Source organism: Nerophis ophidion, linkage group LG08, assembly GCF_033978795.1.
Source record: "Nerophis ophidion isolate RoL-2023_Sa linkage group LG08, RoL_Noph_v1.0, whole genome shotgun sequence".
Lineage (NCBI taxonomy): Eukaryota > Metazoa > Chordata > Actinopteri > Syngnathiformes > Syngnathidae > Nerophis > Nerophis ophidion.
The window spans coordinates 50,547,211-50,569,043 of NC_084618.1; the positions used below are offsets into that span (position 1 = coordinate 50,547,211).

At 38.1% G+C, this 21,833-nt stretch overlaps 2 protein-coding genes across 4 annotated transcripts in view; both read right to left on the reverse strand.

The window, feature by feature from the left end:
• The window catches only part of fdxr (ferredoxin reductase), a 19,028-nt gene extending 14,315 nt beyond the window's left edge, over window positions 1-4,713 (reverse strand). For all 3 annotated transcript variants that reach the window (XM_061908831.1, XM_061908832.1, XM_061908830.1), the window contains exons 1-3: window positions 2,219-4,713; window positions 173-538; window positions 1-77 (exon numbers count right to left, since the gene is read on the reverse strand). The exon at window positions 1-77 is cut by the window's left edge and continues 33 nt beyond it. The gene's annotated coding sequence lies outside the window, so the exon portion shown is untranslated. The remainder of the gene's footprint in view (window positions 78-172; window positions 539-2,218) is intronic.
• A 146-nt stretch (window positions 4,714-4,859) lies between these two features.
• Window positions 4,860-21,833, reverse strand: narf (nuclear prelamin A recognition factor). Its single transcript, XM_061908834.1, has 12 exons — window positions 21,563-21,833; window positions 20,670-20,742; window positions 20,504-20,572; window positions 20,301-20,429; window positions 20,093-20,225; window positions 16,600-16,734; window positions 13,314-13,432; window positions 10,874-11,003; window positions 10,644-10,716; window positions 6,149-6,286; window positions 5,924-6,081; window positions 4,860-5,838 (listed from the first exon to the last, which is right to left on the reverse strand). Exons 2-12 carry the CDS (start codon window positions 20,724-20,726, stop codon window positions 5,591-5,593), a joined length of 1,389 nt encoding a protein of 462 aa, XP_061764818.1. The 5' UTR covers window positions 20,727-20,742; window positions 21,563-21,833; the 3' UTR covers window positions 4,860-5,590.

Sequence of the window (21,833 nt, forward strand, 5' to 3'; positions counted from 1 at the left end):
TGCCATTGTGACAGTTAATAACATCACATCCATGGCAATCAAGATGATATTCAAAGCCTTATGGCATTGTTCCACATCTGTGAGGGAGAGGTGTAGTATTTGTTAGAAAAGGAAACAACATTTATACCTGGCAAACTCGTAATAGTTATTATTTAAACACTATCACGTTTACCTCTGACAGCAATAAAGGAGTGATTGCTGAGGATGGTCTTCGCAGTCCAAGTGTTTGATTTGAGGAAGGTCAACTGACAGATATACAAGTCACTGTCGTCCTTCTGCAGCAGAGACAGTTTGATAGTGAAGCCATGGCCCTGTTCAGGGTGGCTGAAAGGGGTTATGTGAATTCGGCCCTCAAATTCTGCAGCTGTTGTGTTCTTGGCAATCCGTCCTTTCTCCAAGGACAGGTACAGCACATCCCGTTGGCTTCGAAAATGCCTGCCTAAAAGGACTCCTACTGGATCAGGCAACCTGGTGGAGCATGTTATCTCCGAGGAGGAGTCGACGGTCACGACAGACGTGCGTGAAGGATTCTGAGAAACTGCAAGAAAGATATACGTTTTTTTTTTTATTGTACTTGAAGTGCAGTTGATGTTTGTTACAGCATAACAGTGACGACAAGAACACATCCAAATAGACAAAATAAATGTACTGCACGCATGTGTTGACATTCACTGCATCTGAATATACATACATGTTTTTGTGAAAATGTTTTTTTTTCTCCAGAAAATTTAATAAAAAATGTAAAACTAATAAAAATCACACATACATGAGTAATTACAGCCTTTGCTCAATACCTTGATGATGCACCTTTGGCAGAAATTACAGCCTCAATACTTTTTGAATACGATGCCACAAGCTTGGCACACCAATCTTTGGGCCGTTTCACCCATTCCTCTTTGCAATACCTCTCAAGCTCCATTAGGTTGAATGGGAAACATCGGTCTTCAGAGACCACTAGACCATTCAAGGACATTTACAGAGTTGTCCTGATGTGTTAGCTGTATAATTAGGGTTGTCGTACTGCTGAATGATGATTCGTCTGAGTTCAAGAGTGCTATGGAGCAGGTTTTCATTCAGGATGTCTCTGTACTTTGCTGCATTCATTTTTCTCTCTATCCTGAATAGTCGCCCAGTTCCTTCCGCTGAAAACCATCCCCACAGGATAATGTTGCCACCACCTTTCTTCACTGTAGGGATGGTATTGACCTGGTGATGAGTGGTGCCTGCTTTCCTCCAAACATAAAATCTGGCATTTACGCTAAATCTTTGACTCATCATTCTAGAGAATTTAGTTTCTCGTTTTCTGAGTGTCTTTCAGGTGCGTTTTGGCAACTTTTACCAATGCTTCCATTTGGAATATGGTAACTCACAACTTTATTTTTCTTAATAAAATAAAATATATAAAAACATGAACATAGGCTCTTATTTTAACCTCCGCTTGGAAGATATGAAATTGATGACATTTGTATGTGTGTTTGTCAGTAAGCAAAATAGCTCAAAGGAAGATTTGGAAGAAACTTCAGTCAATGTCAGGAATGGGATTAGTAAGAAGTGATTGCGTTTTGGGGGTGATCCTGAACACTGTCTGGATTCAGGATATTTTAAGGATTCTTTGCTTCGCGCTTTGAGTGCTTTCCTAGTTCTGCGAGCGGCCCTCTTTGGGGTAGAAAAATGACTAACCATGGCTTCATCATTAGACAATTTTAAGTTTAAAAAAGCCAGAACCTTGACTTAAATGTAATTGTTAACCATGTATGCTGACCCGGTCAGTTGAGGGATGAGGTGTTTCATTCGGGATGTGTGCATTTTGAGAATATATTTTAATTCCTATTTTTTTTTATTTCCTATTGAATCGTACATGTATGACTTTAGTTGTTAGCAAAAAGATTTCCAATATTTTTTCAAGTACTAGTAAAGATATGCAGAACATCTGATGGAATTGGGGGTTAAATCACCAGAAATGATTCCCGCCCGCAGCCACATCCCAGGGGGTGATCAAGGGTGATGGGTCAAATGCAGAGAATAATATCACACCTAGTGTGTGTGTGACAATCATTGGTACTTTAACTTTTAAATATTGAGAATGATGTATTATGTAAGCAATGCAAATGTTATTGTCGGGTAAAATTGTAAGTCTTCAACAAACAGGAAAAGATGGCTCTGTATTGATAAAACCATTTGCGTTTTGACAGTGCAAAACATATTTGATATTCCTCACCTATCCAGGTGTTCACTCCAGCTGGAATGCTGAGTAATCCAAGCGCGCAGATCCACAAGCCAACTTTTATGCTTCCTATCAAAATGTGATGCATGCTGCAGCTTTGTTGATCACAGCAGACTGACTTGACTTTTTCACACCAATGAAGCGATGTGGTTGACAAAGGAAACACTGCTGTAGCTCTTTAACGCTCTCTAACTTAAACATCTCAACTTTTTCATGGCACATTGTGCCCTTCTGTTCCATTTCCCCCCATAATGTTTGCAACCTTTTTAAATCTTATTTAGGGCTGCCCCCGGCCAAATTGGGTCCCTAAGCAGAATTTCTTTTTTCACACTTGAATACATGAGAAACGATTTTCATAATTTTTTTTAATCAAACTTGAATTTAATTTGATGCACATTTTGTACTAAAATAAATTCATCGAAAAAATAAGTTGTTCAATACTGTAATATACTTTTGGTGCAAAATAATTTTATTATAATAGCGCTTCACTTTTTTCAAATTTTTTAATGTTACAGCCAAATTCCAAAATGGAACAAATTAATTGACCTCTTCAAATGTCTACACACAATACCCCAGAAGGAAAGTTATTTTTTTTAAATTCAATTTATTATAAAAAAAAAACTAACAAATCACATTCATGTAAGTAATCACAGACTTTGCCATGAAGCTCCAAAGTAAGCTCAGGTGCATCCTGTTTCAATTGATCATCCTTAAGATGTTCGAACAGCTTAATTGGAGACCACCTTTGGTAAATTCAGTTGGTTGGACATAATTTGGAAAGGCACACAGCTGTCCATATATAAGGTCCCACACTTGACAGTGCGTGGCAGAGCACAAACCAAGAATGAAGTCGAAGGCATCGTCTGTAGACCTCCGAGACAGGATTGCCTCAAGGCACAAATCTGGGGAAGGGTACAGAAAAACATATTCTGCCTTGAATGTCCCAACGAGCACTAAGTAAATGGCAGACGTTATAGGCACTATAGGAGTCTTTCTAGAGCTGTCCGGCCGTTTTAACTGAGCGATTGGGACAGAAGGGCCCTAGTCAGGGAGGTGACCAAGAAACCACTGGTGACTCGGTCAGAGCTTCTGTGGAGAGAGGAGAACCTTCCAGATGGACAGCCATCTCTGCAGCAACCCACCAAACATGACTGCATGGTAGAGTGGCCAGACTGAAGATATTTCTTATTTCTTAGTAAAAGGTTTGCCAAAATCACCTGGAAGATTCTCAGACTATGAGAAACTCAAATCTCTGGTCTGATGAGGTAAAAATTGAACTCTTTGGCATGAATGGCAGGCGTCATGTTTGGAGGAAACCAGGCACTGCTCATCACCAGGCCAATACCATCCCTACAGTGAAGCATGGTGGTGGCAGCATCATGCTGGGGGGATGGTTTTCATCAGCAAGAACTAGGAGACTAGTCAGGATAGAGGGAAAAATACATGCAGCAATGTATGGAGACATCCTGGATGAAAACCTGCTCCAGAGCACTCTTGAACTTAGACTGGGGCAACGGTTCATCAGGACAACAACCCTGATAACACAGTCAAGACACCAAAGGAATGGCTTCAGGACAACTTTGTAAACGTCCTTGAGTGGCCCAGCCAGATCCCAGACCTGAATCTGATAGAACACTTCTGGAGAGATCCGAAAATAGCTGTGCACCGACGCTTCCCATCTAAACCTATGGAGGTTAAAAGATGATGCAAAGAGGAATGGGCAAAACTGCCCAAAGATAGGTGTACCAACCTTGTGGCATTGTATTCAAAAAGACTTGAGGCTGTAATTGTGACAAGTGATTTCTTAGTTTTATATTTTAATAAATTTGCAAACCTTTCCAAAAAATGTTTTCACATTGTCATTATGGGGTATTGCTTGTATAATTTTGAGGACAAAATTGTATGTATTGCATTTTGGAATGGGCTTCACGGTGGCAGAGGGGTTAGTGCGTCTGCCTCACAATACAAAGTATTGTGAGGCAGACGCAGTCCTGGGTTCAAATCCAGGCTCGGGATCTTTCTGTGTGGAGTTTGCATGTTCTCCCCGTGAATGCGTGGGTTCCCTCCGGGTACTCCGGCTTCCTCCCACTTCCAAAGACATGCACCTGGGGATAGGTTGATTGGCAACACTAAATTGGCCCTAGTGTGTGAAAGTGAGTGTGAGTGTTGTCTGTCTATCTGTGTTGGCCCTGCGATGAGGTGGCGACTTGTCCAGGGTGTACCCCGCCTTCCGCCCTATTGTAGCTGAGATAGGCGCCAGCGCCCCCTGCGACCCCGTAAGGGACAAGCGGTAGAAAATGGATGGATGGGCATTTTGGAATAAGTCTTTGACATAACAAAATGGGGAAAAAGTTGAGCGCTGTGAATACTTTCCCGACACTCTGTACTTTGCTACCGCAACTCTGTCCAGGATTTCAACGAGAACCACTGGGAATATTCAGCAATTACACTTTCATAAGTGAAATTCTAACAGAGCACTAATGGGTGAGAAATACATTTGCATTACAATTTTAAATAGAGCATCTTATCATTCAATAATTGTCATTTTACACACACTTCTTCACATAAACCCCCCCACACGATAAACGAACAGGTCCCCATGACACACCTGCTCTAAAAGAATAAGACTAACAAGTTTCATTTGTCCGACATTTTTAGTCATCAGCATGTATTGATCTTATAAAAGACAGAACACTTATCGGTAAACATAAATTAAAACAAAAATGTTGCCTTGGTTTGTTGTGCTCTGTCCTCATTTGGGTCGCAGTTGTGCTGGAGCCGACCCCGCCAGACTTTAAGAAAGAGGCAGGGTTCGCCCTTGACTGCATGGTCGACGGTTAATCACAGGGCACATACACATTACCAATCATCCACACAGAGATGCTCCGAACTAACAGAGATTTGAGAACAGAATCCTTATTATGAGGTAACAACTAGTACATCAAGCTGCCAAGGCTTGTACCATTACAAAAAAATACTGATCATGTCAATCACTTAAAACTCACATTTTTTCCATTGTTTGATGAGACATCAGGATGATTATGTTGCATACTTATCATTGTGACACTGTTGATGTGTGCGTTCAATGTAGATTACTTTTGAAAAAAATATGTATGTTCAAAGAAACTATTCTTAGTTGGCTAATTGTTTGGTGTTTTGGCCACAATAAATCACATCACATTTGTGACCTTGTCTACACAAAAGTATTATTTCTGCCCATCAATTCAAGAACCCTGATCAATTCAAATGTACTGACAGGTCCTTAACGTATCAAAATAATTTGTGAAGAAGTTCAAGCGAATTCCCAAGCAAAAAAAAGATGTACCCTCATTTAAGTTGTAAAACTAAATCATTGCTCTTTTATCCTCACCACTGCATGTGTGGGGGCTGTAAGGAGGTCGGACTCTGACTCTTATACTTGGTGTGCAGCAGCTTTCCAGCTTGCTGTGACTCCTGGCCCTGAAGCCAGTCTTGATAAAGTGTTTGCAAGGTGTGGTTGACTTCTGGAAGACTGACTGACAAGCTGCTGTAGACCTCCTCCATCTGCCGGACCAGGTTTTTATCCACCCGGCCCACTGACTCACTCTCTGCTTGACCACGGCCGCTCAAGCACCCTGTGAGGATCATAGAGAAGCATGTCAGCAAAAAACAAACAAACCATGACAACCAAAGGAATGAGGTCAGTGTTGCAGTGTTTACCCCCTGGGCAGGACAAGACTTCCACCAGCTGGTAAGGCACCCGTCCTTTCCGCATGCGGTGCACCAAGGTCTGGATGTTCTTGAAACCGTAGACTGCAGCAAACTGCAGCAGTATTTCTCCATCTCGCTCTAGCGTCACCTCCTGGAAATCACGGTTTCTGCAAAATTATGAAAAATGAAATCAGTTCCCCTCTATGCAAACTCACTGGTGTCATCTTGCCTCACCTAAGAGCTTTATATGTGACATTGTAGACATCCAGCCCAAACAGCTCTTTGGCAGCATGCTTGAACACATGTTCCAGAAAACCATCAGAACTGCGGCCTTCATGTCGAACCAGCGGCACATCTCCACTTTCACCCAGCCTGCAATGATCATTTTGAAAATTCCTTTACCGCCATCATGTCCCATGACTACACTTTCTTGCAAAATGATAACCAATGACTTCACTTCCACCAAGGCCACCATTGAGAGAAAAAAAAACACATGCAGCCAAAAGATACAGTGTAACCTAGGGATGTCCCTATACCAATATTTTGGTGCCGGTACCGAATTGTTTTCAATACTTTTCAAAATAATACAAATGTACATTATTTGCTTTGTTATAACAGAACATCTTACAATACATTAAACTTATGTTTCCTATTGCACTCAAATAACAATTTTAAAAGGTTGAAATAAACATTAAAAGTCATTCAACACAATGGGCTTTTATTGTTGCACTTAAAAGAACAATTTTGTACATGAAATATAGTCTGTCATAATCTAGGATTAGGTTAGAATAAATTAGAACGTTTTATTTACAATGTATTGAATTCTTCATGATTTATGCTTGCCACTCTGTCAGTGTTTTAAGACAAAGACAAACATTTGTACTAAAAACAATACAATGGCTAAAGGTACACAGATAATATATGTAGCAGGTAGAACACACATTGTTAAAGATGAAACACAAATCGCAGGAAGTTGTAACAAAATTCAGTCATTTCACTTGCATTAGATTACACTGCATGGGCAGTTTTGACTGCACTAATAATACACAACAAGCTGTGTGGGCTTCTAAATATCTACATGTGCAGAGCAGGGAAGCTAGTTAACCACCATACCTTTAAACTCCTTGTGCATTGATTGATTGATTGAAACTTTTATTCGTAGATTGCACAGTACAGTACATATTCCGTACAATTGACCACTAAATGGTAACACCCGAATAAGTTTTTCAACTTGTTTAAGTCGGGGTCAACGTTGATCAATTCATGGTCGGTCATGATGATTGTTATTTAAATGTTTACCTAAGATTGAAGCAAATATTGTAATGCTTTAATTCCATCTTTGGCGAGGCATGTTTTAAAACAGAGCTTGCAGCATGGCACTTCTGTATTTAAAGCGTCACCTTTATCGGTACTTTTGAAACCCGAAAAACCTCCATATTGCACTTCACACACCCTCTTATATTAATCAATAGAAAAGCTGTTTTTGCTATTCTTCCTCTCCACACTGTGTTTGCTTGTATGTGCTATGTGTATGCTCGCTGACACACTCAACATCATGCGCCTCAGCTCTGTACGTCACCGCCGCGCAGCAGCATGCGGATGACACAAAAAGGTACCGGTATTTTTCAAAGGAAGCATAGTATAATTTTAAATTCATTAGTACTGCAGTACTTCATTAGCACCGGTATACGTACAACCCTCGTGGAACCTTGATTTACGAACCACTTACTCTACAAACATTTTGATTCACAAACTACAGACCCCAAAAAAATCTTTTTTGCCTTTTTGCCACATTTCTCTAGTTTTGCAAGTTAAATATGAGTCCAAAGAAAACAATGGACAAGCGATGTGTCGTTTGAAACATTCAGGAACTATACATAGCTTTGTAGGCAATAGCTCGTCCACCCATCAGCTGTAAACAAAGAAGATAAACCACCAAGGTAGATTTATTATTTTTTATCATTATAATTGTAGCGGCCTGCCTAAAGGATAAGGAGTTTTGTGATTTCAAACTGTGAGTTTACCACAGGTCTAGTGACAATGTGTGTGCATGTGTGGCTGCATACATACATGCATTGTTTTGGCTTTATTAGACAGAATGTTGATCCATCAACCCCTTGTAATGTTTGTTTGATATACAGTATTGAATATCGTTCTATATTGTGTTCATAATGTACAAACTTTTACTAAAAAAATGGCCTTTGGACATTGTTCATATGTACATGGCTTTTTATGGAGAAATGTGCTTCACTATACAAACTTTTCTACTTACAAACCCTTTTCAAGAACTAATCAATTTCGTAAATCAAGGCTCCACTGTACTATACATTATCTGTGGGTTACAACTATTATATACTTTTATAATAGAGCAGGATTATACAAACATGTTCCACCTTGGATACAAACAGAAAACATTTTTGTATTAGGAGATTGAGGGTGTACTTTTGAGGTTGCATTCACGATCCCCCCAAATTATGAGCATCAAAATTAAAACCGAAGATGGTCGTTACGTCATAACACTCTCTCTATGTTCTGTTTTGCTTAAGTATATATGACATTTTGTTGTGGATTTTCTTTCTTATTTTTGAATTTGATACTTTGTTATTTAATTTATACAACTAAAATATTTAAATTATTAGTCTGTTTAACTTGAATATCAAAAAATGTCATTAATTTAAATTTTACAAAAAATTGCATGTTTAAAAAGTAATTAAATGGTTCTGGCACCATTCTAGCACTTGCACCGTTGTATTTGTATCAAAGATCTATAACTTTTAAAAGGTAAATTACCGAACAAAATGAAAATAGCAAAAGTCGTATGATTTTATAAGACAGGAGGCAAACACCAATTTACAAACTCCAGACCATTTTTTTTACTGCCACAATTTTCTAAAATCATCCAAAAACTTTTCAATAACAGACTGGACACAATTGTAAATAAAAGCGTAACACTTGCAAAGAATCAATACATTTACAGAGCTAGTATTTCTTCATAAATCACCATTGCAAAAGATGGTAAACAGTGTGCAGCAGCAGTATTTACGGACCTTACAAAAGCATTAGGCACGATTAATCACAACATCTCAAATAATAAATGAGAAATTAATGGCATTAGAGGGCTAGTATTGAACTGGATAAGAAGCTGCTTAACCAACAGGAAGCAATATGTGAAGCTACGTGAATACTCATCGATGGTTTTAAAAATAACATTTGGAGTACCCCAAGGATCAATTCTTGGACAGAAAAATGTTTAATCTTTATACAAACGATATTTGTAAAGCTACAAAGAACCTAAAATAAGTAATATCACAGACGACACAACATTTTGTTCAGAAGTGAACACACAGAAGCTAATACAAATATTACATAACAAATGAACACAGTAAAGAGATGGTTTGACAAAAAATAATTTATCTTTCAACAGCCACAATGATAAAAAAAAACAACAACTATAACCTGCAACCCAAGAATGCACAATATTTTTTCTCAATGAAAGAAGACAAATATAACATTAGAGAAAAATGTAACCTATTACATTTGAATGGCCGCACAACACTGAACTCTTTTAGCATATCAGTATGTGGGATTAAATTATGGAATGGATTGAGTAAAAAAGTGAAACAATGTGCTAACATGAGCCACTTAAAGAAACTGTTCAAGCTACAATTTTTTCCAAAGTACAAGGAAGAATAATATTCGTAAATGTCTTGAACCTGAGGGAAAAAAAAAGATCTTATTAATCTCATTATAAATGACTTACCAAATTATATACATGCAACACGAGAGACCTTTAGCATATCAGTATGTGGAATTACGGAATGGATTAAGTAAAAGGAATACAAAAAAAATACCAATATGATCCAGTTTAAGAGGTGGTTCGAATTGCAAGTGTTTACAAAGTACAACGAAGACTAATTATGATAACCGTCATTAATTTATTGAAAATGAAATATTATCCATCTCATTAAGCAAAACATAACTGATTTAACTACTTATGAGAATAATGTATGTATTTAGAACACAATGATGTAAATGTAACATGTACAAAAACGTCTGAATTCTATTATTCACACTAATTAGTTTTACTGTAAATTAAATGTTTTAGATTTATTTTAAAATACGTTTAATATTATTCTTTAGATGGTGTTCATTTTTGTTATTCCCCAGTGTGGGTGTTTCAACAAGGCGTTTTTACTCACATGTCAGTGCCATGTCTTGTTATTGTCAATAGTGCTTTGTGTGTTTTCTTTTTTTTTCTTTATTGGTGTAAAGCCCTCTTTTTTTTGCAACTTGAAAAGTACTATATAAATAAAGATGAATTGATTGATTTATAATGAATTGAGTGAAGTGAATTATATTTATATAGCGCTTTTCTCTAGTGACGCAAAGCGCTTTACACAGTGAAACCCAATATCTAAGTTACATTAAAACCCATGTGGGTGGCACGAGGAACAGGTGGGTAAAGCGTCTTGCCCAAGAACACAACGGTAGTGACTAGAATGGTGGAAGGGGGGATAGAACCTGGAACCCTCAATTTGCTGGCATGGCCGCTGTACCAACTGAGCTATACCGCAGATACCTTTTTTTGACACTTGTATGACGGGTAAAATATGATGTAATACATTACCAATTTTTTTATGGAACAAAAGTAAGAATTGTGTACCACCGTTATATATTGTTGCTAACTATTAACTTTTCTTCAATAAAATTTGACCAGTCAAAAACTCACACATGGTCCAACGGAACAGAGTCCAGCTCCTCCAAAGAGACTTTCTTCTGTTGCATCAGGTGGTAGATCTCCCCTGGAACATAATACATTACTAATGTCAGTAGCGATTGACAAACATATAATTTTGACACTATCTTTTTTTGTATTTTTTTTTTATTTTCAACACGCATGTTTCTAACATATGCATTTGTAACACACAGTCCATGTTAAAGATACTGTAGGTACTAAACCTGAGGTCAGGACACAGTCCACATCTCTGCTCTCCAGTAGACTGTTGTAAAACTCTTCCCTGACAGCTTCCAGTTTTTTGTCAAAGCAGGGAGCCACCACAATATGGTAAACTTTGTCAGCATTCAGCTTCTGTTGGAAGAAAAGAAAGTGAGCGGTTGTGATAATGTGCAAATGAAAATACTAGAACAGCGACAAAGTACATTAGGCCTTGCTCATCGTTATATTATTTAATGTGGATTTTATAATCTTTGGCTCTCCTGTGGAGGCAAATTTCATACTGCACAAAAACCTGTAGAAAAGTGTGCAATATCGATTCACACAACATACGACTTCATTTCAAAAGTTGAGCCCCCCCAAAAAATAAAACAAATTTATATAAATATAAAATTACATAAAAACTACTAACAATGCAAACATTTAATATTGAAAGAAGGAACTAATTGGTAAAAGGATGTGTGTGGTCTTCCTTATTTTATGGTTCCGAAACATGAACCTTGGATAAAAATGGATTTCAAAACAGAGAAATTTTAGAAAGGATGAAACTTGGACCACACACAATTAAAACACAAAAACTAAAATAGTTCCGCCGTTTAATCAGAAACAATGGTACAGTATTGCTTGGATTCACATGATGCCACATTCGGCGCATGTATAGCTCCTTTATTCTGCGTTGTGGTCAAGCCAGTGTCTGTTCTCAATGGGTAATAGGCGCCATTTTGCCTCTCGAAAAAAAATGCCCTATATTCGCGTTGTTTTAGGCTGTTGGAACCGTTCAAATGGCAAAATAGATAAACATTTCTTCAGAGTCCCTTCGAGAGGTAATCAAAAAGGGAAAAAGAGTGCAAGATTATACAATACAATGGACTAGAAAAGTAGCACACACTACAGTTCAAGGGAGCAGAGTCGAAGAACACAAGTTTGCAGTGATCACGTCGTTGAAGGTTGGTTTGAATTACATTTAATGTTTAGTTTTCCCCATTCATATTATGTGTATTTCTTAAACACATTTTCGTACGAGTGTTTCAAAAAGCATCGACATGGCGAGTCTAAATAAAAGAAAGCAAATGTGGGCAAAACTTAAAAGAGTTCAGCTGTTAACAAAGGCAGCAATCATAAACAAAGCTTTTGGCACATACACAATGTTGACATCTATGGTTATATTTTGATAAAAACAGGGAATAACAAGCTACTTGTTTACACCTCGAGCAACAACAACACGACTGGCAGTGGACACAAAGTTAAATCAAGAAATGCATCCTTACCCGAGAAAAAACGATGAATATTTATTCGGGAGGGGCTTCACGGTGGCAGAGGGGTTAGTGTGTCTGATGCACCTGGGGATAGGTTGATTGGCAACACTAAATTGGCCCTAGTGTGTGAATGTGAGTGTGAATGTTGTCTGTCTATCTGTGTTGGCCCTGCGATGAGCTGGCGACTTGTCCAGGGTGTACCCCGCCTTCCGCCCGATTGTAGCTGAGATAGGCGCCAGCGCCCCCCGCAACCCCGTAAGGGACAAGCGGTAGAAAATGGATGGATGGATGGGCATTTTGGAATAAGTCTTTGACATAACAAAATGGGGAAAAAGCGGTAGAAAATGGATGGATGGATTTATTCGGGAGAGTCGTTATACCAATTTCCTGGACCCAGCCACACACCAAGAAGTTGTAGACCTCCTTGCCTTTTCCAAGTTTTCATCTGTTTTGTCGTGTAGAATGATGTGTGGAGTACAAGATTGTTCGATATGTCTGGGAGCGTGACCGAAGTATAATCCTTGCTATCACTCGACAAATCTTTTTTTTGATAAAGTACAGGAATGTATTCCATTGCATAGTTTGATTTTTTGCTCATATCTGCTTTTTGCAGGAAGATCTAGGCCCCATGCATACTCAGATAGTCTGCACGCTTCTTGCTACACTGGTTTTCACTTCATGTCCTGAAATATACAAGCGATATAAAGACACCTGATAGAAGGCAAGCTAGATTTAAACAGGCCCAGAAGAACATTGACTACCAGCATCAAGGACTTGACCACACACAACTATGTCTGAAATGCACAAGATGGAGAGGAATGGCGATATTTTGTATTCAACTTGCAGACTGAGAATGAAACAGGTAAAATGAATTGTGAATTGATTTATATTCATGTGTCGCTTTTTTTCTTAGTGCCTCAAAGCGCTTTACATAGTGGAACCCAATATCTATGTTACATTTAAACCCGTGCAAGTGGCACTGTGAGCAGGTGGGAAAGTGTCTAGCCCAAAGACACAACGGCAGTGACTACGATGGCAAAAGCGGGGATCGAATCTGGAAACCTCAATTTGCTGGCACGGCCGCTCTACCAACCGAGCCACGTCGACCCAAGATGATGATGACGATGACTAATTACTAAAAGACTTTAGTGGAGAGCCATGTATTATTTTCATGAGAGTGTTCACTCACCCGCTGTTTAGAGAAGTAGTCTTTGACAAGACAGCCCATAATCTGCTGCGGAGACCTTGCTGTGCAGATGTGGGGGGTGACCAGACTTCCAAGGATACACTCTGAATAGCGGATCCAGCCTATTCATACAAACAATTTTTTAATATTACTTTAACACAGATCAGCCTTTGTTACAGAATTATTTTTTTATTAACAGTATGGACATTTCTACTGTAGACCTTGCAGTCTTTCTGACTTTATCTGTCTGAAGTTTTTCAATGCCAAATTGAGCAGAGTTGTTCCCATGAAAAGGAATGAACTGATGTCAGAATGTTTCAAAGAAAATTGACAGTGTCACAGTCATTCAAACGGGGAGTGGTGAAGATGAGTGCTTTATCTTTCCACACCAGCACTGCACTGTTATCTGCATTTAGACTGTCCTGAATCCTGATACCACTTTTTCACATCCGATATGATACCGATATTGGAGCCTTGAGTACTGGCCGATACTGATATTTAACCAAGGCGATATTAGCACAAATCATACACACTGTATTTTACCGACCATTAGGGGCACTGTCGATGAACATGTCTATTTTTATACATAAGGCGCATTAAAAGGGGTCATATTATGATTTTTTTTCTACATTTAAATGACTTCCTAGTGGTCTATATAACATGTAATGGTGGTTGCATTGATTATGTTTTACAAACCTTCTACAACTAATTTCTGACCATCTCTTCAGGATGTGCCGTTTTGTGGGCAGTCTTATTTACAAGCCTCCACTTCAACTGTGTCTTCTTCAGCAATCTCTGGTTGTAGTTTGTTGTGCTTCCATAGCAGGTTTACTGACAGATATACAGTCAAACAATACTATATTATACTACATTAGAAATGGCCACAGCGGAGGATGCATGTCTATGCCCCACAACAAGAGGATAAAGAAAAATTATCTTATTGACTACGGCGCGGACTATAATGGTGGACGCGGGCAAGACACTTTGGGTACACTTATACCATATATGTGTGGTCATATCTATTATTAAGGACACCGGGGTAAAGTCCGCGGTAATTTTTTACAGTAAATGTTAGTATACTTTGTGTAGTACTTTGTGTGCGCTATACATCAGCATGCGGTAGATTATCTACTTTCCATATACGATCTTTGGTCATGCACAACTCCAACAATGTAATGTAATGAAGTCCCGTTTTACTTAAACATCATCCAATCTGAAATGTGCTGTCAACATAACGTTAACATTAAATTATACTGACGTAACTAATGTTGGTTTCATCTGAATCAAATTGATGTGAAACACTGTTGGTATAATAACGTTGTCGTGTCAGTCTCACAGAGATCACGCCCGCCCCAAACGCTGAACACGTGCTGTGCATGGGGCTTTGCAATCCGTGGTTTTAGTGGCGATTAGAAAGGTTTTTGAATATATTTTTTAATGATGTTAAAATTGTTTGATACGCTAAAAACATCAGCATATATTTTAAAAGAGTGTACTGCTACAAAATCATAATGATTGTCAAATATGTTAGAAAATATAGCACGTGATAGTTTTTATCATTCTGGAAATTAATTTTGATGCTCCAGGTCATATTACAGGGTGTTGGGATAAATCAGCTTTTCAAAGCTCCTCTCGGACCACCAATTTTTGACCTCAGTTTTTGTTAAATCCCTGTTATGGCCCTGGATATATGTATAATCCAGTGACGGTTTTCTCAATCGGTGACATAACGGGTCATTTTGAGGAAGTATGGAAGTCAAGATATTTCTATAAATAACTCCGAGATGCCTCCATGGTTTGATTTCAAATTCTTTGGACTAGGCAGATCCCTAATACTGCACACAACAGCAGGTAGCAATAGTTAAGTAAAGTTGGTTTTACATATAAGGGTGAAACAAAAAGCCAGATAATATGTCTCCTGATCGGTGCCATTTTGGAGTACACACACCATGATAATACTTGTATGTTAAAGCACAATACATCAGGCTACAGCAGCCATAATGATCAGACAATTCATCAAGCAGTGCGGCTTCACAGCTTGCCAAAATTGTACTAAAACATTTTGACCGATTTTGCCGCACGGCATATAGTATGCGCCTGCCTTGAATTACTCGCTATCCAAAATAATTAGCGCATGCTTAGTATTACCGCCTGGTCAAACTTGTGACGTCACGAGTGACACTTCCCCTGTCATCATTTTCAAAATGGAGGAGGCTGATTTCAAAACCGGTAATTTGAAATCGCATAAAGGGAAGAATATTAAGGGCTATTCAGTAGGATTTAAGGTCCAAGCTTACATCACACTCAAATTTTTACTGCATACCTTTGGTAAGTGCCAGAGTGAGAAGAGGTTTTAAAATAATTAGCGCATGCTTACTTTTACCACATGCCTTTGGTAAGTGCAGGAGTGAGAAGAGGTTTTAAATTCATTAGCGCCCCGGCGGCAATTCAAGGAAATACGGTATTTTAAATGTGCCTTATAGTCCATTTTTTTTAAATTTTATAAGTACTTCTGCCTTGGGGACTTTCTATGTATAAGTAATATGCAGTAATTATAAGTAATTGCTTGTTTATATTGGCAAATGTGTTTTAGACTGCGAAATTGTTCAATTAAGAACACTTATTACATATTCTAGTTTTATGTGCTTCGCTGTTGTGTAGCTAATAGTTCCTAGTAACCTATAGCCTACCATGTTTACGGTTTGCAAATGACTGAAATACAAAAAAGACTAACCTTGTATGCTTGTTGGAGGACATTTAGATATTAACTGACTGTCGAGCGTTGCATAAGCAATGGCAATACAAGCTTGTATCGGTGTGGTGATATAGGAGATTTTAGATGCAAGATGATATAAGCAGATACTTTGTTTTTTTTACTGATATAGGATAAATATCTGACACCAATATCACTGTGGAACACTCCTGTGGAGGATGAGTTTCAAAGGTGCTTTGGTTTACTCTCGTGATCCACTTGAACGGCAAAAACGTCCACAGGACAACGATGCAAAGCAAATAAAAGTTGATTCCATTTATCTCTAAAGGAAGTATTTTAAATAAGTTTTAAAACAAAGCAAAAGACTAAAGAGAAAAAAAATGTCTTGCTTCATCAACCAGAGTAGCTGCACATGAAGGTCCTAAGGAGAAGCATTCTCTTAAAGAGTCAGTACATGTGCTTATATCATAAGGGATGCTCTTACAACCCCTAATTTGCACCTCTACGAATGCTGAAGACACACAAAAAGTCCCAGGAAAGTGCACAACAAAATGAAGAATAGAATGAGAGGTTTACCTGGACAGGAGGAGGTGAACATGGGCAAGGCATGAGAGTCATGGTGTCTCCTGCGGTACCTCTGAACGAACTCCTTTTGACTCTCTATTATGCTGAAACCTGCTGCCAGTGTGGTATCAAACACAAACTGCACCCCTACACAGAAAAGTCATAGAATGTTATGAAACAAAGATGATATAGTATAGGTATTCTAAATCACAAACATCCAGGTGAGGATTTTGCCGTTTTAGGTATTTTTCTGTTTACCTTAAAAACTGTTTCTAGCCTCGGTTGGATTAATTTTTCCCAGTAAGTGATTGTGCAGATATGTTTCCATTTTGAGATAGTGTATTAACTAGGGCTGTCAAATGATTATACATTTTTTAATCTGACTGTTTTTTTTCACATTAATCAATCACGATTAATCACAATTTGCAACTATGTTTGAAAATGCCATTTTTTTCTGTATTGTACAAACAGAACAAATTACAACAGTTCCAAAGGAAATTATAATTATAATCAATCTAAAGCAAACAAACTATAATACAATATATGTGCAATGACCCTCTATAATTCCTCTGAAGTAAGCTATAGACTGGGGTTTTTCCAGTTCAGTTGCATTCAACATTTTGGACTTTTGGTTGGTTTATTCTCTTTTTCTGCCATTTGACTTGTTGTGTGCTTTTATTGTTTATATGTTTTCCTCAAAATGTATGCGGAAAGTTGAATATAGGAAATTTAAAGCCTTGAATGAATGACTGAATTATAGTTAGAGTATATAACCCTTTTTCACAATTGTATCAAAGCACTTTAACCTATACATTCAAGCTTGGTGATGGTAAACTACATTTATACCTGTGTGGGTGGCACCTTGAGCAAGGTGGGTGAAGTGTCTTGCACAAGGACACAACGGCAGAGACTAGGATGGCGGATGGTGGTTGGTGTCATGTTATTTTTGCTTTCTATGCTGGTGCATTTTCGTGCCAAATGAAAAATAAAGTAACGTAACAACAATCTCATGCAGAATAATATCAGATAGTCTTGACTCGGGATGGGTACCGAATTCGGCACATTTATAGGCACTGACCAAATTCTGTCAGTACAACCGGGTAGCAATTATTGTAAAATGACTCCATACTTTTGTTGCCCATGATGTCTTAAACATCTGGCGAGGAAACAAGCACTAAAGCAGCACTTACGTAGAGCGGACTCAGTAGGACTGCCTTTAGGTCAGTGCTTCTAAATAATTTTCTGTTACTAAGAATAAAATATGTCGCACCCCCTACTCTCCACTGTGACTATAAATACTATTTTTTTTCCATAGAATGTTATAAGTACACCTCTGCATAACATTGTATCCTTATTAACAAAAACAACAACAACAACAACAACACACTGTTCTTTCGTCATCTCTCACCATAGTCACAGTAAAGCCAAGCGCGAGATACACTTTGTTATATTCTAGTACGGCAAAAAAGCATATTCTCAAAGGTCACAGTACCCCCTTCTCCGGCTTTACACCCAAACTCTGCAGTGGGGTCGGCTCCACCTATTGAGATTAATGCTGTCGGTAATGTTGCAATTGCTTTTGCCTACAAAACAAGTATACTTGATAAAAAAAACACTCGAAGGTACAGTAAGGCTCCAATTTTTAAAATGCGCTAGCTTGATGCTAATTCACATTGGAATTGCCATATACAGTACATGCTATCCATCCATCCATTTTCTACCGCTTATTCCCTTTCGGGGTGGCGGGGGGCGCTGGCGCCTATCTCAGCTACAATCGGGCGGAAGGCAGGGTACACCCTGGACAAGTCGCCACCTCATCACATGCTACCGATTACGATTAGCGATTTTACATGGCAATTTCAACACCTCCAATTAGGTAAAGATATGCATAAATAAAATGCATATTACAATCAAACAAGTCTGTAATAAGTACACTTCTGGTCCATTTGCTAACAGAAAAAATGGTGTACAAAGCAAACTATATCCTGCTACCCAAGAATGTACAAAAATTATTCTCAACAAAAGAAGATAAATATAGCCGTAGGGGAAAATCTAATTTAGAACATTTGTATGCGCGTACAACACTTAAAACCTTTTGCATATCTGTATGTGGAATTAAATTATGGAATGGATTAAGCAAAGAAATCAAACAAATAGGGCTGGGCGATATGGCCTTTTATTAATATCTCAATATTTTTAGTCCATGTAATGATACACGATGGATATCGCGATTTTTTGCCTTAGCCTTGAATGAACATTTGATGCATATAATCACACCAGTATGATGATTCTGTGTCTACATCAAAACATTCTTGTTTGTACTGCATTAACATATGCTCATTTTAAACTTTCATGCAGAGAGGAAAATCCCAACTAAGACCATTTAGCAAAACAGTATTTATTAAACAGTTATTAAGCAGTGGCACAAACTATTCATGTCATTTCCAAAACAAAAAGTGCAAGATTGTCAGAGACATTTTAAAACAAGCTATTAGTGCACTTTTGTGCATGATGTCACTAAGATGACGTATCAAAACAACACTAAATTAAAGTGCACTTTTTGTACAGAACGCCACTACAATAGTTAAAAACAAATAAAGTGCACTTTTGTGCATGATGTCACACAAGATATTTCAAAATCTGTCAAATAAAAATGAGATGCATGATAAGAAATCACACAGCGTATATATGTCCTTCGTTCTGTGGTTCCTGTGGACTTTATCTCCTTCTGTTGTTGATTTTTTTTTTCATTCAATTTGATTTGGAAATTCTTGCTTCGGCATTTTGTGGGTGTGGCACCTAACGGAGATGTTGACATGCAGTTTCAAGAACTCTTCATTTTCTAGCGGGTGACTTTTCAAATGATGCTACAAATTAGCAGTGCTCCTACTTTTTGTAGCAACGCTTTTGCCACATAATTTTTCAACATATTGCTGCTTGGAGCTAAACTACCGCCAGACGATGCACCCTGTGCTGTTTTTCTTGGGGATTAATTCTTCTTCCATTTGTTACCAGATTCGCACCTTCTCTCTCTTGTATTACCACTCGCAACGCACTGTTAGTATCACAGCTAATGTTACCCATGTAGCTACCTCTCTGCTCGGGGAGGGCGTGTGACGTTGCACACGTGACGTATGTAAGAAGGTGCGCTTGTTGGACTCCAGTGTTCTATGTTTACTAGCAAGATTAAAATGTGCTAATGTGTTTGCAGTTGTCCGAGTTCCTCTACACAACAGGAGCAATCTAGTGTTTTTAGGAATTTGCTGCAAAAATATTTGTCTTCCAAGTATTGATTTGAACTCTGGGACGGGAATGGAGTCATTCACTAATATATCTGCACTAAACTAAGCGAGTAGACACCAATATTGCAGAAAGGCATATTTAATATTTGAACGTTTTATAGTAAGGTGATGAAAATGGACATACTTTGTTTCTGCTTCCAAAAACGCATATAAATATTGTGAATGGAACTAACTTTAAAATGTTAAAGTATATAACAGCTTACCAAGGCTTTTGAGAAATCCACAAAGTTTATTGGCAGCCTCTGCGATGTCCAGGTCAAACTTTACGGCAAAAAAAGGCAGCGATTGTGGACACACTGATGCCACCAGCACTTTATGCTTCGTCACGTCACACTTCTGATGTAGACAAAGGGATATTTCTCAAAAAAGTGACCAAAACCACAATAAACACGTCCAAGAAATTGAGTTCACCTTATTGAGAGCAAAAACCTGCTCCACCTCCTCCAAGTTCTGTTGAGAGATCTTATGGCTCTCCTCCTCGGACATACAGCCATCGCAGGACAAACAAGCACTGAGGAGCAACCGGGATCTTTCACCTTCCTACACGGATTTAAGCATATAGAGTTTATCATTTTAGGCATTTTCATTCAGACTACTCTAAAATAAGACTTTACCTGCCCATTGACTTGATCTCTCTCCTGATGTGAGCTAACATCATCATCATCGCTCCGTTTCTTGTTACACTGTGTTGAACAAGCCATTAGTAAATTACAAATAATAATTACTGCCAAATTAGCACAAGTGAGGTAATCTCCGATGATACATTTCTAGAAAAAATACCTGCTTGGTGCAGTTTTCGCACTTTTCCTTGCGCTTCATGATGCTGACCTCAGACATTTTCTTAAGACGCTATCTGTGAATAGATGACGATGAAGCCTTCCAACTTTCAAGAAATTGATAAATTCCATTAAAATTCCTCCGATTAGGGGGAAATAAGGACATTATAAACGGGGGAAAATTAGGAAACAATATTCAAATCCAAGAAAGACAATTATTTTCCTAAAATTAAGGGAAGGCGATAATGAAAGTTTTTGTATCGATCCAAAGCCGAATACAAGGGCAGAATTGCAAATACAGAATCATTTTACATTACACTTTTCTTGTCATTTAATAATTGCATGATTTTTACTTTTAATTTGTATAATTACAAGAAAACTAAGAACTTTAGGAAGGAAAAAAACTATTGAAATAAATATAACTACAAAAATAAATACAACAATATAATAAGAAAATATAAAATAATATAAATATAATAAGATAATACAACAAAATAATAAAATAGAACAATTCAATAAAATGTATTACATGCAATTGTTTGAGCAAAATAAAGTCAACAGCGCAAAGTAGGTAAACAAAAGCAATACTATTGCTAAGCAAAGAACACATTTGGGGTTTTGCAACCAAACCACTATGTGTCCAAAAAATCTAACTTAAAACAAATATTAATTAAACATTGAAAAAAGGTAGAAAATGTCGGTCTCCCTGCTGAAGTATCGACACATTAATGTGTTACCATTATCGGTACGGTCGATATTTGGAACGAAACACCAACCTCTACTTTAAACAGTATGGTTTAATTTAAATAAACACTAAGGGAGGAGTAAATAACAATGACGTTTATTTTTTTCTCTCGGTGACTTCTACATTCTTGGGTAGATTTTTCAAAAACTTACCAGTAACAAAAGGAGAAAAATATCAGCACCATTGGAGGAGCTCCCGCAGCCAAAAGAGCCCCGAACAGAAGCACTAAGCGCCCCTCAAGTGAGCGTGAAAAGCCCGTGTCGTTGTCACTGCACCTGATGTTATTATAGCCTGTTATAATTTAATGACGCACAAATGGGAGATTTTAATGGAATCGGCATTTCTCAAACTGAGCCCAGTCATATCTACGAACGTCCGCCTCCATTGTTGCAACCGCCGCGCACACATAGCGGCGCATGCGTA

Bases quoted from the DNA above. Each gene is read 5' to 3' on its own strand.
- narf (XM_061908834.1), bottom strand. From the start codon at position 20,726: ATGTCTGAGGTCAGCATCATGAAGCGCAAGGAAAAGTGCGAAAACTGC. The intron at 20,226-20,300 runs GTGAACTCAATT...TGTCTACATCAG, and splicing joins AGGTTTTTGCTCTCAATAAG to AAGTGTGACGTGACGAAGCA. The intron at 11,004-13,313 runs GTGAGTGAACAC...TTCTTCCAACAG, and splicing joins ACTACTTCTCTAAACAGCGG to AAGCTGAATGCTGACAAAGT.